This window comes from Watersipora subatra, chromosome 10, assembly GCF_963576615.1.
Source record: "Watersipora subatra chromosome 10, tzWatSuba1.1, whole genome shotgun sequence".
Taxonomy (NCBI): Eukaryota; Metazoa; Bryozoa; class Gymnolaemata; order Cheilostomatida; family Watersiporidae; genus Watersipora; species Watersipora subatra.
In genome coordinates, this window is record NC_088717.1 from 28,599,381 (window position 1) to 28,615,035 (window position 15,655).

Here is a 15,655-nt window from a genome sequence, read left to right on the forward strand (position 1 = left end):
ACAACGAAGAGCAACATTATTCAGTGCCCAGTGGTGAAATGGATGGACACCACAGTACCCACCTCTTCAGAGCTGGCAGCATCCTCTGCTGATTTTCTCTTCCTATGTCTGGCCTCAGCTCTTTCCAAGAGTAACTTATTGCAGTATTTTTTGTAGCATGCATAGTGACAAACAAGGTTTGTGTGTGACTCATGTTCTAGAACGTTAGCTGCAATTACTATGTTAAGTTCATCATCCAACTCAGTCCACTTCCGTGTGTACTCCTGAGCAGTTTTCCACTGCTGTGCTGTGACCCTAACCAAGGTTTTCCCACAAATTTCCACACAATGGAAGACACACTCCTTATCATCCATGCTTTTATAACTCCTAAATGTGAAAACTTGACTCGTAGCAGTAATTTCAAACAGAAAAATACTGATTTTTCGAAATTTTAGGAGTTGTCCTCTCTCAAAATAAAATCGTTTCAGAACTTCTAAATATAACCGGTTATAGGTGTAGAAACTATATCATTAAACTCAGCATAAAATTCTGGCCAAGAATCTGGTCTTACTTTATTCTCCATATTTATATAAATAAGAGTGAAAGATAGCTAGGGGCTGCTTCTCCACTACCTGACCAGCAGCAGGTGTCGCCGAAGTTGCAGGGTCATCCACAGCTCGCTGTAAGTGTTCCAAGGCCATCTCATCCTCGACAGCGCACACAAAACCACCATAGGGTAACTTTGACAGCCTTTCTACTCTGTTACCCAACGATAGGTAATCTTCTTCTGCTTGTCGGTGTAAATAGTGCAGCTGTTCTCTTGTTTCAGATGCAGACATTCCAAACATCTGTAGCAGTTTCCTATTTACGTCAGCAGCCGTGTCAGCTCTTCCACAGTCTTTGGCTGTTCCCTCTAAGCAGGGTTTTAGCTGTATTAGTGCGACTCGGTCATCCCATTGGCTTGCATCACAAATTTCAGTAAATTGTTGTATAAACAAATTTACATCTCCATGTCCATCAAAGTGTGGTAACCTGTGATCCACTCGACAACTGAGTGTAGAGTTTGGAACCTCAGCTTGTTTACTACAGACTTGGTCTAGTTGTTTTGTGAGGATGCGCAACAAATCTTGGGTAGACTCACAACTATCACACTTCTCTGAAGCAGGTTTGACCAATCTTGTTGAATGCAGCTGCTCTGTTGGCGAGACAGTAAAACATGCCAAATTGTGGAGTCCATTTTCTGCTGGAGACGATACGCGATTGCTGGCAGCCTGTCTGTCCTGCAGTTCCAACACATATGGGTCGCGGTCACAGAAACCATGGTTAAGTCGCAAATCACAAAGTTGAGTTGTCTGACTTTGAAGTTACACTAACTGAATTTATAATTATTATAACGATTTTTGTAACACGTGCATCTGGAGCAATCACAGAGTGATCTTTCTGAATCTGAAATCAGTTTAGCGAATAGAAGTCTTTAACCCTCAGAAAACCCCATTAAAACCGTTGCTATGCTAAACAGGAAGTACTGAAAAATGGCGTCCGATAACTATAATCGTTTCTTTTTTTGCAGATTTTAAAGATAACTTTGACATTTTGGACACTTATAATGAGTACTTTGGTATTTCAACTGATGTCAAAAGCAGTAAAAGTAAAGGAAACTACGATGATATTTTCCTAACGATTCTTACAAGCTTATTACAATATTTAACTCTTAGAATAATTATTCGATTTTATAAGAATGTTTTCAGATTTAATTTTAAGAACAATCATTCGAGTTTACAAGATCGAAGTATATAGTGATTGATGGTGTGCAATATGCTACTGTGGTTATTTTTCTAAAGATTTTGTTGATGATACTACGGCTATGCCCAACATCACGATACTGCCAAGCTATTTTTAATATCTGCAAAATTAAGTAATACGTTTTTTTTTATAAATATAAAACTATTTCTATGACAACCAGCTGAAATCTGTTTAGATTTTTAAATTCAGCATAATTTTTTGAATATGAATACAAAAATCTAGACAAGTATCACAACTTCTTGATATTTGTTGCTATGACGTTTTGAAGTGTAAACAAAATTGTGCATTAGTTTTCGTTTCTCAAACTTTACCGCCAGTTTTCTCGGAACTATGTTTTCGCATAAATAGTAAACGTGCATTCAGTTTTTTGACCATAGAATCTGCTGTAATTAAGCTAGAATCAAAATCTTTTTTGCAAAATAGCTGCGAGAAATTTCTCGTACTAGTGTAGATAACTCTAAATCTTATAATTCCGACTTAACCGTCTGTGATCATGACACATATTTCGGGTACACATTGTCAATGAAGGTTGTCTCATCAATGTGTACTGATGCATCGGAGTACATGACTTGCTTTGGCTGTTTTTCAGCAGTATCGTTAAATTGGTTAGCCATGTCCCAGAATGGGTTACTGATTGGCAGGAATGGATTGGCAGGAATGGAGCAGCTCTCTTTCCAGAGAGCTGCTTAACAATTACAAGGTTGTGAGAACAGCTAAACTTTCAGTAGCAACAGGATTACAGATATCCCACTGCTGCTACCAATGTTGTGGAAATGTTGTGGAAAATGTTGTGCCAGGGTTGTTGTGGATTGTCAGCGCTTATTGTTGTCGTTGACTAGCCACTTGCAAGTGGATTCTGCGTACAAGTTGTCTTATACCGAATGAGTAATAGCTCTCATGCACAACTGTAGTTGTTGCAAACAATGTGTCTGGTGAATAATGGCTCTTTATTCACACACGCTCTATAAACACGAGAAGATAAAACAATTAGATACAATTTGCTACAATCAAGCGTAATGCTGTAATGAGTTACAAATAATAAATACTCAAGACAGTTACACTTGTAAATGTAAGAATGTTAAGATATATATGTTACAAAGATATACAAAGGTAGGTTAACGTTACCACCCTGTTCTTAATCAAGATTAAGAACGTACTTCTCAGTCCTTAGTTTTGTCGATCGTAGTCTGTATCACTTGCTCTGTGCTCTTTGTTCTCTCCCCTAACACTGAAGCACCTTTGCTTATATAGCAAGGGCTTAGTGTTAATCAACAGGCTTTCCACGCAAGCTGGCCTTTAAATTATAGGGCTAATCTGAGAATAGCTGAATGCTTATGGTAATTAAAGCAGCTCAGCTTAGTAAATCCATCACAATATCTTAGTCTTTCTTGTTAGATAGTTAAAACTGACTTTTTTTCCATTCTACAATATTCTTTGAATACAATTGTACAACAAGAGGTGAGTTGTAGCGTAGCACTTTTCTTCAGGGTTTATTCACGGTTTAAACCAATGGTTTAAACCGATGGTTTAAACCGAGCGGTTTAAACCCGCTTTAAACCAGCCGAAAAAACAAGTTTTTATGGTTTTTTCGGTTTTTTGATTATTTTTTGTGAAAAAAATTTTAAGCTCCTAGTGGTTCTTGTGCGGTAGAAATGCAATTATATGTAATTATCAGCTGTAGAAGTTTATTTAGGACACAGTAGTAAATTGATGACAGAGCTCAAGTTGAAACCACATGAAATTCTAGCACAACAATGAATTAGTGAATTTTATTTTCAATTGCATTTATCAAGTGATATAATGATCTCTTTAAGGATGAAATATAAAAACCATGTAAAATATACTAATCCAATCATCGTCTCTAATAATGAATGAATACTTTCTCAAGTCCAACTAGGGAGAAATGTTTACTTATAATTAGAAATTAAAACAATAAAATCATTTTGGACCAAAGCTTTAAGTTTGCAAACTAATATTTCATTTATTGGGCACAAGCCAAAATAGTTGGATTGTTAGAATTCAGCTTATCAAGTTTTTTTGTGTTTTGAAAAGTTAAAGTTGTGCCTCAAATTTCCAACATGCCTCGCAAACGGGATCCCGTTTGGCAGTTTTTCGCTCGAACTGCAAAAGGCAAAGGTTTCAAGGCAAAATGTAATAAGTGTGCTTTCGTAACTCGAGGTCATGCAGATAGGCTTAAAGCTCACGTAGCAAAATGTCAAGCTGAAAACACCAATCAAGACATTGATGCTAGTATACAGGTGATAGAAGTTGAGTCACCTGCCACTGCTCCAAACACTAGCAATGCATCTGCATTATGCTCTGCTCTACACTACCACACGACTAATCACTGGGATTAACATTCCTACTTATACATAGAGCTGTATGTAAAATATTCACTTTGTCATAAGATTTCTGCTCTGTATTTCATCAATCATGTTTGATTAAAGACTCATTACAAAAGTTCCATATGTTTTTTCATCTTTTTTCCCATAACAACTCCCACAGTACCATCTGTAACAGATGATTCCGCATATATGTATGTTCAATACTCAATCATGCAGCTATAATAAGTGATGTTACTTAGACTTGAAGTTGCAAAAACCTTAAAGAAATTATACAAACCAGTTTAAACCATAAAAACCGGTTTAACCCAAGAATTCCTGGTTTTTTCATAACAACCGTGGTTTTTTCCAACCCTGGTTTTATTTATGTCACCTAACAATTTTAACAAAGTATAAATTGATTTGCATAATACAATTATTGGTTGTTTGTTTTATCATGATATGCGTTTAATAACGATCGCAAATTAAACATTTTGATGGAATCTCGTCCGCCGTATTGTTGTTGGGTGTTGCTGTTGAACCTGTTGAAGTAAAAGTAGCGTTTATGCACCGCCTGTTTCATGCTTATTGCTTGTTATCGTTGATTGTAACACTTTTGCAATCCCACTCCAATCTTGCTCGCAATAGAAGTTTTGTTTATTGCGTGATTGTGACAATAATTGATACCACTTGATCCTTGCTGGTTATTTGTATCCACTATATACCTGGTAATTATTATTGTTATATGTATCCACTATATACGTGGTAATTATTATTGTTATTTGTATCCACTATATACATGGTAATTATTATTGTTATATGTATCCACTATATACGTGGTAATTATTATTGTTATTTGTATCCACTATATACATGGTAATTATTATTGTTATTTGTATCCACTATATACGTGGTAATTATTATTGTTATTTGTATCCACTATATACGTGGTAATTATTATTGTTATTTGTATCCACTATATACGTGGTAATTATTATTGTTATTTGTATCCACTATATACATGGTAATTATTATTGTTATTTGTATCCACTATATACATGGTAATTATTATTGTTATTTGTATCCACTATATACATGGTAATTATTATTGTTATTTGTATCCACTATATACGTGGTAATTATTATTGTTATTTGTATCCACTATATCCATGGTAATTATTATTGTTATTTGTATCCACTATATACGTGGTAATTATTATTGTTATTTGTATCCACTATATACATGGTAATTATTATTGTTATTTGTATCCACTATATACGTGGTAATTATTATTGTTATTTGTATCCACTATATACATGGTAATTATTATTGTTATTTGTATCCACTATATACATGGTAATTATTATTGTTATTTGTATCCACTATATACATGGTAATTATTATTGTTATTTGTATCCACTATATACGTGGTAATTATTATTGTTATTTGTATCCACTATATACGTGGTAATTATTATTGTTATTTGTATCCACTACATACATGGTAATTATTATTGTTATTTGTATCCACTATATACATGGTAATTATTATTGTTATTTGTATCCACTATATACGTGGTAATTATTATTGTTATTTGTATCCACTATATACGTGGTAATTATTATTGTTATTTGTATCCACTATATACATGGTAATTATTATTGTTATATGTATCCACTATATACATGGTAATTATTATTGTTATTTGTATCCACTATATACCTGGTAATTATTATTGTTATTTGTATCCACTATATACATGGTAATTATTATTGTTATTTGTATCCACTATATACGTGGTAATTATTATTGTTATTTGTATCCACTATATACGTGGTAATTATTATTGTTATATGTATCCACTATATACGTGGTAATTATTATTGTTATTTGTATCCACTATATACGTGGTAATTATTATTGTTATATGTATCCACTATATACGTAGTAATTATTATTGTTATATGTATCCACTATATACGTGGTAATTATTATTGTTATATGTATCCACTATATACGTGGTAATTATTATTGTTATTTGTATCCACTATATACGTGGTAATTATTATTGTTATATGTATCCACTATATACGTGGTAATTATTATTGTTATTTCTGGTTTCCGTGCGCATCTTGCATCTTGCGCATCTGTTTGCATGCAGAATAATTCTACTATATTTTGTATTGGATCATTATTCTTATGCTCATGCTTCCTATTTATCCTATTAACTGTCTATTCAATATTATGCAATTTTTTTACAATTGTGTTAAGTTTTTGTTTGCAAATAGAGGTATTTATTTTGTACTAATTGATAAAATAAACGATAATTGACATTCGATCTACATTCTGTGTAGGTTTCCCTAACTTTAGGCATGTATTATAAAATATCAAATAGGTGAACCTTTGCTGCAATTGACCTTAATCTAAATTTACAACTACTGTACAATCAAAACAGTGTCTAGAAAACATTGCATAAATGGTAGAATAAGCAGCATCTATGGTATAATATCTGCAGAGCTATATTCATATACATATAAAAAGTGAGACAATTCTATATTCCAGTTTGTGCACTGAGTGTGTGCCAAACAGAATCAAAGAGCTTTTTGTGGTGCATCGCTTCCAGTCCAGGCAGATTACATGATAGAAAGCTCTAGCGTGGAATAAGATGACTACAGGCTTTTGGATGATGTTATCGTTGCTAGTTGCTCTTTTGTCCCTGACCATATTTACAGGTATGATTATGGCACTGAGCTCCTCTGAGTTGAGATGATGATATGATTTTCATGACAGTTTGGGTATGTTAGATCAAGCATGTCTTTTGAAAGCCCTATTTGATGAATGAACGAGAGATTATTTAGGTTCAATGTTACAGTTGAGCGCAAGGAAGTGCCCAAGCTAGTTGTTCTAATTATATCTGCGAGGAACAATCATGCTCAACGAAAAGCTCTACGTGAAACCTGGATGAAATCAACCATTCCATCAGGGTACAAATCAGGGTACAAAGTAAAAGATTTATTTACAGCTTTATAAATATTTCCTTTTTCTCATATTTAGAGATGTTTATAAAGCTTTAAAAATGACTCAATTTAATTCAATGTTCATCACAAAATTGACTATTCAATTCAAAATTCTTTTGCATCATAAACCGTGTAAGAATTGATTCAATTTGGTTTTTAAGCGCAAAGCACAACAATTCAATTCTTCAGCTATCCTTACTTCAATGAATAGGTTCAATTCACCCGACTAGACAAAATCAATTCTCTATCAATTCTTACAAAGATTGACTTATGGCTGGCAATCTATCAACTAACAATTAAACACATTCACTAACTTGATTACACGTATTACCTAAGCTCCTTGACTGTTTGTATAGTAAATAATGTAATATGAGTATATTATATTTAATTTTTAAAAGTTGTGGTTGTGGCAAATATCTGTTATAGTAGCATAGAGTTGTCTCTCCTTTGAGAAATCAGCTTTTATCAACTACAGCTGTTGGCATTTTATCCACCAGTTGAGCTCTGCTGTTAGTTTTCTTAATAAATATTATAGATACATGTAGTACTCTTACCTGAAGTTATTATGAGGAATCTTGTCTGCTTGGATTTATCTGATGTCCTGCCGTAGCTTAGAATTCATTTAATTTTCATTTGTACGTAAAACTAGTGCATGGCGTATACTGTCTTAGAGTGAAAGTGATGTTTGTGATGGGAGAAGCTTGTACATTGCATCCAAATGATAGAAAAGATGTGCACTCGTGTGAGCAGCTCAACATTGATTACTCAGGTATGTATTATAGAGTGTTAAGAATGTATTGATATTATTTTACAAATTAAATAATATAATATAATTGACGTTATTTTAAATGTTATTAAATTAAATAATAATAACTTATTAACACAACTCTGCTGCATTTTATTCAATGTTTCATCACAAGCTATTATAAATTTGTTCTTGTGCATCTGTTTCAGTTAAAGCCCATGTTAAAGGGATGTGGCAATAGCATCCATTCTTAGCCTATTCTGTTTATTTCTACTATCTAATATGTTAATTTGTATATTCATGCTAAACTAGCTATGAGCCGTAACCATAACTATATGAGCCATGAGCTATAATTAAATGAGCCTGCACATTTTATTTAAATACTAACTGTGCTACCTGGCGCTGCCCGGGTAGTGAAAATCAGCTTGTAAACAATGAGAGGTAATGAGAGTTGCCTGCCATATGCTATTAGCCTGGCACATTGCCAAGGGGTAATTTGAGTAAGCTTACTAATAAGAGCTACCGCTTTTCATGACAGTACGCCCTCACTTTTCATCTTGACAGAAAGCGGTAGCGTATTTAATCCTATATAGCGACATATATAGCCTTATCAATCCATCAAGCTCGTGTGACTGAATTGGTAAGGTAATCGGACTGGTGATCCGGTGGGTTCAAGATCAAATCTTCTGCAACACTTTATTTTTCTGCGATACTTCTACGATCTGGATTCTTTATTCCAAGGTTTTAATAGCTATAGCTGGAACTACACGCATACATACACACCAACTTTGAGAAATATATACATGTATATATATATTGATGAACACTTTTTATTTATATATACATGTACCAGTAAATAAAATATGAGTGTAAATAAAATATATATTTCATTTACACTCATATTTCTTCAAACATGTTAAATAGTCGGGTTTAACCAAAGACTTGGAGCTAAGGTCTTTCTTGCAGATGAGGTGATGGAGGCTTGGACAAGAGCTGCAGTTGATGGGCCTGAACTGCCTGTTACCACCGAGTTCAAATTCACAGTGAGTATTTGTGCTTTACGATATTTGCATTTCACTCGCTAAAAATTGTTGGCATCTTTAAAGATTCATTATAAGTTATTTCTAGCCTCAGTATCTCAATGTGTGACAGTTGTACATTCTGATATTGATGTGTGACAGCTGTACGTTCTGACATAGATGTGTAACAACTGTATGTTCTGACATTGATGTGTGACATCTGTATCTTCTGACATTGTTGTGTGACAGCTGTATGTTCTGATATTGATGTGTGACAACTGTATGTTCTGACATTGTTGTGTGACAGCTGTATGTTCTGACATACAATGTAGATGTGTGACAACTGTATGTTCCGATATTGATGTGTGACATCTGTATGTTCTGATATTGATGTGTGACATCTGCATGTTCTGACATTGATGTGTAACAACTGTATGTTCTGACTTTGATGTGTGACAACTGTATGTTCCGATATTGATGTGTGACAGCTGTATGTTCTGACCATAGATATATAAACCTAGATTGGCCAATAGGGAAAAAGCTTGTCAGACTCAAGTAGCATGACGTTACGTTTTTGTATTGTACCTCATGCTTGACTGCACTGTTGTTTACAACGGAGCTAATGAGGAGGTGACAAAATCTCATTTATTTTTACATAAAAACTTTCTTGGACACATAATCCAGTGAACCAAAGCGATTCTGTGATAATATCTGATAACCACCATAGATTAAAACTATAAAAGTTATGAAATGTTGCATACAAATCATAAGCCATCAGGGCTTTATTTGCCATCCCCTCTCCTATCCCCCTTCTTTCTTTTCCTCTTCCCATTCTCCTAAGAAGAGAAAGAGGAGAGAGGATCTTTGGGTGGGTGGGCAAATAGCCCACCCACCCAAAGAGCCAGACCCTGGCTAGGTAAAAGACTAATATCATGCTGAACTAAACATAACTAAATATGATGTGCCTGCGAAGTTTTGATCTGATCAGGGAAGTGGAATCAGTGTCTTTCTTAGCTAGAGCTGGAATGAGACCAAGGAATGCAGGGTCGGGCCTGACTCTGGGTCGGCAATGAGGGCGAAGATCGAGGTGGACCGGGTCAGCGTGCGTGATTTTTTTATTCATTCAAGGTTAAGAGATAGTTCTATTACAGCCTAATGTTGTGACATCAATAACCTAAGATAAAAGAACCCATTATCACACCAATCATTGTATCTTGTGGCTTGGTTTATAGATGCAATTTACAATTTATGGCTAGACATTGGTGGATCAATGCTATTCAATGGGTGATAGATTAATGGCATGATTTGGCTAGTGTTTTTATTACAGATTTTATTTTCAACTGCTATTATAATCAACAAGAAATTAGTTAAGAAATACTTTGCAAATATAGAAATGGATAGCCCAGCATAGTGGAAAGCAAAAATCCATCACTTCCCTAAAACTTCTGGTATTAGTGAAAGAAACTAGAAATAAAATAAATTTGCTGGCTTAAAGGTTCTTAGACACGCTTCTAAGTTCCTCAGGACGCCTTCGTTGTAAATGCCTCAATAGTATTGAGGTGGACTCTTCTTTGTAACTTAACTTGCTTTCGCATATTGTACAAATAACTTGGTATTTCCCTTTCTTGACCGGCTTCTTCATGAACTCCCAGACCACCGACATGTTGATTGTTTCTTGCCGAAAAATGTTGTGAAACCTATACTCCAAAGACTATTGTCGCAGGCGTAAAAGTATAGTCTGAACTCACCTTGCTTTATTCCGCCTGATCCTTTCTCGCTAGGACTATACGCGATTCTATTTCAATCGCACTTAAAAAGCGATATACAATCACTCTCCTTTAGCCATAAACCTACCCGTGTCTTTGTATAAGAAGACCTGAGGGTCGGGTGGCCCAACCAAGGCACCTCTGACCCGGTGGGTCAAGACCAGACGAGCTACCCGTGCCAGCTCTATTCTTAGCTTCATAATGTGCCCTAATTGAAATATATCTCTTTGCTATCTCACGAGCTAGGCTACTAGCCTGAAGATTACACTTAAACAATAGCATGATGTTGAACCTCAGCAACCTCTCCATGGCGGCAATTAGTGCTAGCCTGGGAAAGTTTGTCACCAACCCAGCACTACTAAACAACACTCTCATTGCTTTCTCACTGTGGTTGCAAACTCCAATCACCACAGGCGAAGACAAAGTCAAGCCACCACGATTCCTAACTGTGATTAGGGAATACGTTGCTTGGTTGACATCATAGTTGGTAGCATCCACGATGCTAGTGATACAATTATTACACTTCATCTTTAGTGACCTAGCCAGATACATTGCCAGTTGTAAAATAATCATTCTGTCTCATTTTTGACTTAAGACATACTTGCATACTCATCATATTTAGTTATGTTTAGTTCAGCATGATATTAGTCTATTTACGTAGACAGGGTCTGGCTCTTCGGGTGGGTGGACTATTTGCCTTCCCTCTCCTTTTCTTCTTCTCTCTTTTTCCCTTCCCACTTCTTCTTGGGAGAAGAGGAAAGGCGAAAAGAGAGAAGGGGGATAGGAGAGGAGGTGGCAAATAAAACCTTGATGGCTCATGATTTGTGTGCAACATTTCATAACTTTTATTGTTTTAATCTATGGTGGTTATCAGATATTATCACAGAATCGCTTTGGCTTACTGGATTATATATCCAAGAAGGTTTTTATGTTAAAATAAATGGGATTTTGTCACCTTCTCCTCATTAGCTCCATTGTAAACAACAGTGCAGCCAAGCATTAGGTATAACGTCATGCTATTTAAGTCTGACAAGGCAACCAATGGGAATAGCTATTATTGGCCAATCTAGGTTTATATATCTATGGTTCTGACATAGATGTGTGACAGCTGTATGTTTTAACATTGATGTGTGAAAGCTGTACATTTTGATATTGATGTGTGACAGCTGTATGTTCTGACCTTAGAGTTATCTCCCCTTAGAGTGATAACAGTGCCTTCAACAACACGAGCGTTTTCGGTGCCAACAAGGAGCGTTTAGGCCACGCCCCTTTTTTGTGCTAGTAAGTCGTAGTGATTGACTAGATCAATAACATCGGCCATGAGAATGGTTAAACAAGGATCATGAATTTCCAGTTAAGATAGTAATTAATGCTCATATTAAAACAATGATGATTATAGTTTATTACTCTAATATATGCTTATTATTTAAAGCATTCTCATACCTACGTGACTTGCAAAGGCACTGCATACCTAGTGCTAAGTGAGTTAATGCAATCAGTTACTCATAGAAAAGATAGATAGTCATACTGGGGTTGTATTACATTGGTGTGATGGGAAGCTAATCGACTGCCATCAACTGAAAGTATTGACATTGTATGGTGATAGGGTGATTTATTGACACCACAGTCCACAAACAGCCCTTGCATGTGATATTAGATTTCAATACATACCTATCAATCAAATACATAGACTAGCCTGAAGCAAAGATGTCCACTAGTTATAGTAGAGCAGGAACATAAACTTATCTTTCAGCCTTTTCCTTCGGAGGGTGGGCTACTCAAACTAAGATGTTTTATAGTCAGAAATTTATGCTGAATTCAATTATAATCTTTCTACACCTATGTGTTTGCACATTTCTGAGCTAGAGAGCACTTTCGAAATGGGAGGGGGCAACTCTAAGTTTGGTTGGAAAACCTTACATATCAGACAAAGAAAACTATTTTATAATCTCAAAAATTAATAAATGCTTTTATTTGAGATTAAGTGAATTAGTTCTCAGCATTCCTTAACCCATGCCAAGGATGCAGCAAGACCGCTTGTTTCACTGTCTTGATTAGTCTGCGAATGAAACCCTAATCAGAGTGACTAAACTTCAATATGAGACAACCAAACAGTATTCAAACAAATGGTTGATATTAGAAGAAAAGAGCATTCAATGTGAAATTGCTCAAAAAGTGCTAAGCATTGAGAACTTCGATGAGAGTTCAGACTTGTTGTCATTATGCCTGTTATAAAAAGTATTGTAACAAACTCGTTATGGAAAGAGCTGAGAAAAAACATGAGAAGAGACAGAAAGAATGTAATAAAGCAGAATAGGTGAGATTAGATATTTATAACTTTACAAATTCATGAGGATTACTCCATGATGATGGTACTTTGGTGGGAGAAAAAGTAAGCATTTTCATTTTTGTCTGCACTTTTTGTGAGCAGCAAAACTAACTCTTTGCAGTTTACATGACATGTTATAGCCTACAATTTGGACATAATTTATAGATAAATTACATGTATGATTCTTCCTTGGTTTTTTGCATATGACCACACAAACTACGCTAGATATGGCGTGCTTTACTATGCTGAGATGACTAATCTGAAAGTATAGCGTAGCAAGGTGTATGAGGCTCTTATGAAGAAGGGGTATTTTACTTATCAATCACGACATCACTGTCCATTCAGCTCTATCGCTTGTGATCAATCTATTGAGCAAACAGTTAAAATAGACTCAAAGTCTCACGGTGGAATCATAGGGTTTACCAGGAATCATCGGCCTCTCAATGCTGGACTCTATCTCACCCAGAACGAACAGCTGTACATACAGACATGAAGAAGATGCTAGTGCCTGGTGATTCGGATGCAGCAAGTTATGAGATGCGTGAAAAGGCATGGAAGGCGGATGAGGAAATGAGGGAAGTCATGAAAGACTCATAACAGCAAGAATAAACCTGTTTGCGTTTCAAACCACCAAGCTAGTGCATATTACCAGTTTTGCAAAAGCCTCCATTGAAGTGAAGCAGGATCTTGAAATGGCAAATGTGATAGGAGAGACACAGCTTTCAGAATTTGTCCAGAGGAGGTTAAGCACCCAAGAGATTGATTTCAATGCATCCATCAAGTCAAATAAGCTCAAAAGCTTCCCCACATTGCAATCAGCTAAGAAAAAATCAAAAGAAAAAGTCCTAGAGTGTTCGCACAGACTGTTTGAGAATTTGTTAGTGATCAGCCAACAGCCTAACTTGGATTTGAGAAAAGTGTTATCATTTTCTCTTGGCAACATCAGCTGGTCCCTGGCTAACTCTGATGGCTCTATATTGAAGACTGCCAAGTCGGCTCTGATGGCTGCTGTTGAGGAAGATGTTGATGATCAACCATCAATCTATGTTAACCAGGATCAGCTACCAGTCTTTGACGCTGTTGTGGTTGATGCTATAGCTGAAATTCAGACCCTGAAAGCTCCTCCAACTTTTGGCATGGTTGCAAGTCAGCTTTTGCAATGGGTAGTTAGTACTGCAAACGTATATCACACATGTCGTGTGAATTTTGTTTGTGACACATATCCTGATATCAGCATTAAAGGAGGTGAGAGAAGTCGTAGAAGTGTGAAAGGAAGGCAGAAGGTTGCTGTGTTTAGTCCGAACTAATCAGTGCCAAAAAGGTCTGAATTTTTAGCAGATGGCTCAAACAAGACTGTCCTAGTGAAATTTTTAAAGGATACATGGAGGAAGTAAACTGGGAAGCAGAAACTAGATCCTGTAACAGCTTTTACTCAAGAATGCCACATGATCAGCTATGACCTTGATGGATCAATCGCTGTAAGCCAAATAGATAGTTTGACACCAGACCACGAGGAAGCAGATACACGCATGTTATCACATATCGCAAAGATAATGGAAGACAAACTTAGCTTAAAAGTTCTAGTCAAGTGCCAGGACACAGATGTTTTCCTAAGCTGTCTATTTCTAGTGGATGAGCTGCCATCACAAAAACTCATTTACTGCTGTGGTAAGAAGCAGTTGAGATATGTAAACAGGCTGTCTGTCTACTGTCCTCACACTCGGACTATGCAAAGCACTGCTTGGGCTCCATGCTCTAAGTTGATGCGACAGTGTAAGCGCATTCTATTCCAACAGGAAGATAACTTTCTTCAAGCTGCTAAAGAGCAATTTTGAATTCTATAACACACTGAAATCATTGAGAATAGATTTTGAAATTGATAGTGCAATAAAATAATCTATTGAGACATTCATATGCAGATTATATGGTGAATAGACAAATTCCATCAATGGAGCAAGGTATAAGATCTTCTGCTCACCGTCTCTCACATCACAACCAAACCTACCACCCACACTAGATTATTTGAATCTCCATATATCTAAGGCTGCCTATCAGGCCGCGATATGAAGAAGAGCCAAGCAAATCATCATCAATGCCCCATCCCCCAGCAACATGGATGGTTTATGGAAGATGGAGAGCTTAAAGCTAGATAGATAACACAACAACCAGCACCTCCTGATGTGCTCGTGGACATGTTTTGTCGATGCAAAACTGATGCCAGTCTCGTTGGTGTCAGTGCAACAATACAGATTTCAAGTGTTCGGACATGTGCAGAAGCATCTGCTGTAGCAATAGAAATAAAGAGGATGGAGATGAAAGTAGTGATGCAGAAGACTCAGATGACTGTGAGTTAGAAGGTTAGTATTCAAGTGGTATTGTAACCAAAGGTGCGCTTCATTTTTTATTAGAACACATGTGTCACACTGTATAAAAGACTGACTAATTGCGATTTCACTTGCATAATAAAGTAAACGGTTCAACATAATAAGCATTAATGATGAATATATGTATACTAAAATGTTATATATGCATGGTCTGAGTCTTTAAAAATACTTTTAATTTTGTTGTGCAGATCTGTAATGATATATGAGTTGTGGAATAACAAGGTCAAACTGTTAAGCTGCCGCAATATCACTCAAACTGGGAATACATAATATTATATAATACAATTCTA

The 15,655-nt window shown here is 35.9% G+C and overlaps 1 protein-coding gene across 7 annotated transcripts in view; it reads left to right on the top strand.

The window, feature by feature from the left end:
- The window catches only part of LOC137406510 (UDP-GalNAc:beta-1,3-N-acetylgalactosaminyltransferase 2-like), a 60,882-nt gene that overhangs the window by 11,523 nt on the left and 33,704 nt on the right, over window positions 1-15,655 (top strand). For 6 of the 7 annotated variants that reach the window (XR_010979888.1, XR_010979889.1, XM_068093094.1 and 3 more), the window contains exons 2-5: window positions 6,668-6,837; window positions 6,978-7,101; window positions 7,794-7,891; window positions 8,834-8,910. Coding sequence is in view for 5 of the 7 variants with exons in the window: in XM_068093094.1 (XP_067949195.1) it covers window positions 6,771-6,837; window positions 6,978-7,101; window positions 7,794-7,891; window positions 8,834-8,910 (366 nt within the window). In the remaining 2 variants the exon portion in view is untranslated. The remainder of the gene's footprint in view (window positions 1-6,667; window positions 6,838-6,977; window positions 7,102-7,793; window positions 7,892-8,833; window positions 8,911-15,655) is intronic. The other variant, XM_068093092.1, reaches the window with a different exon arrangement.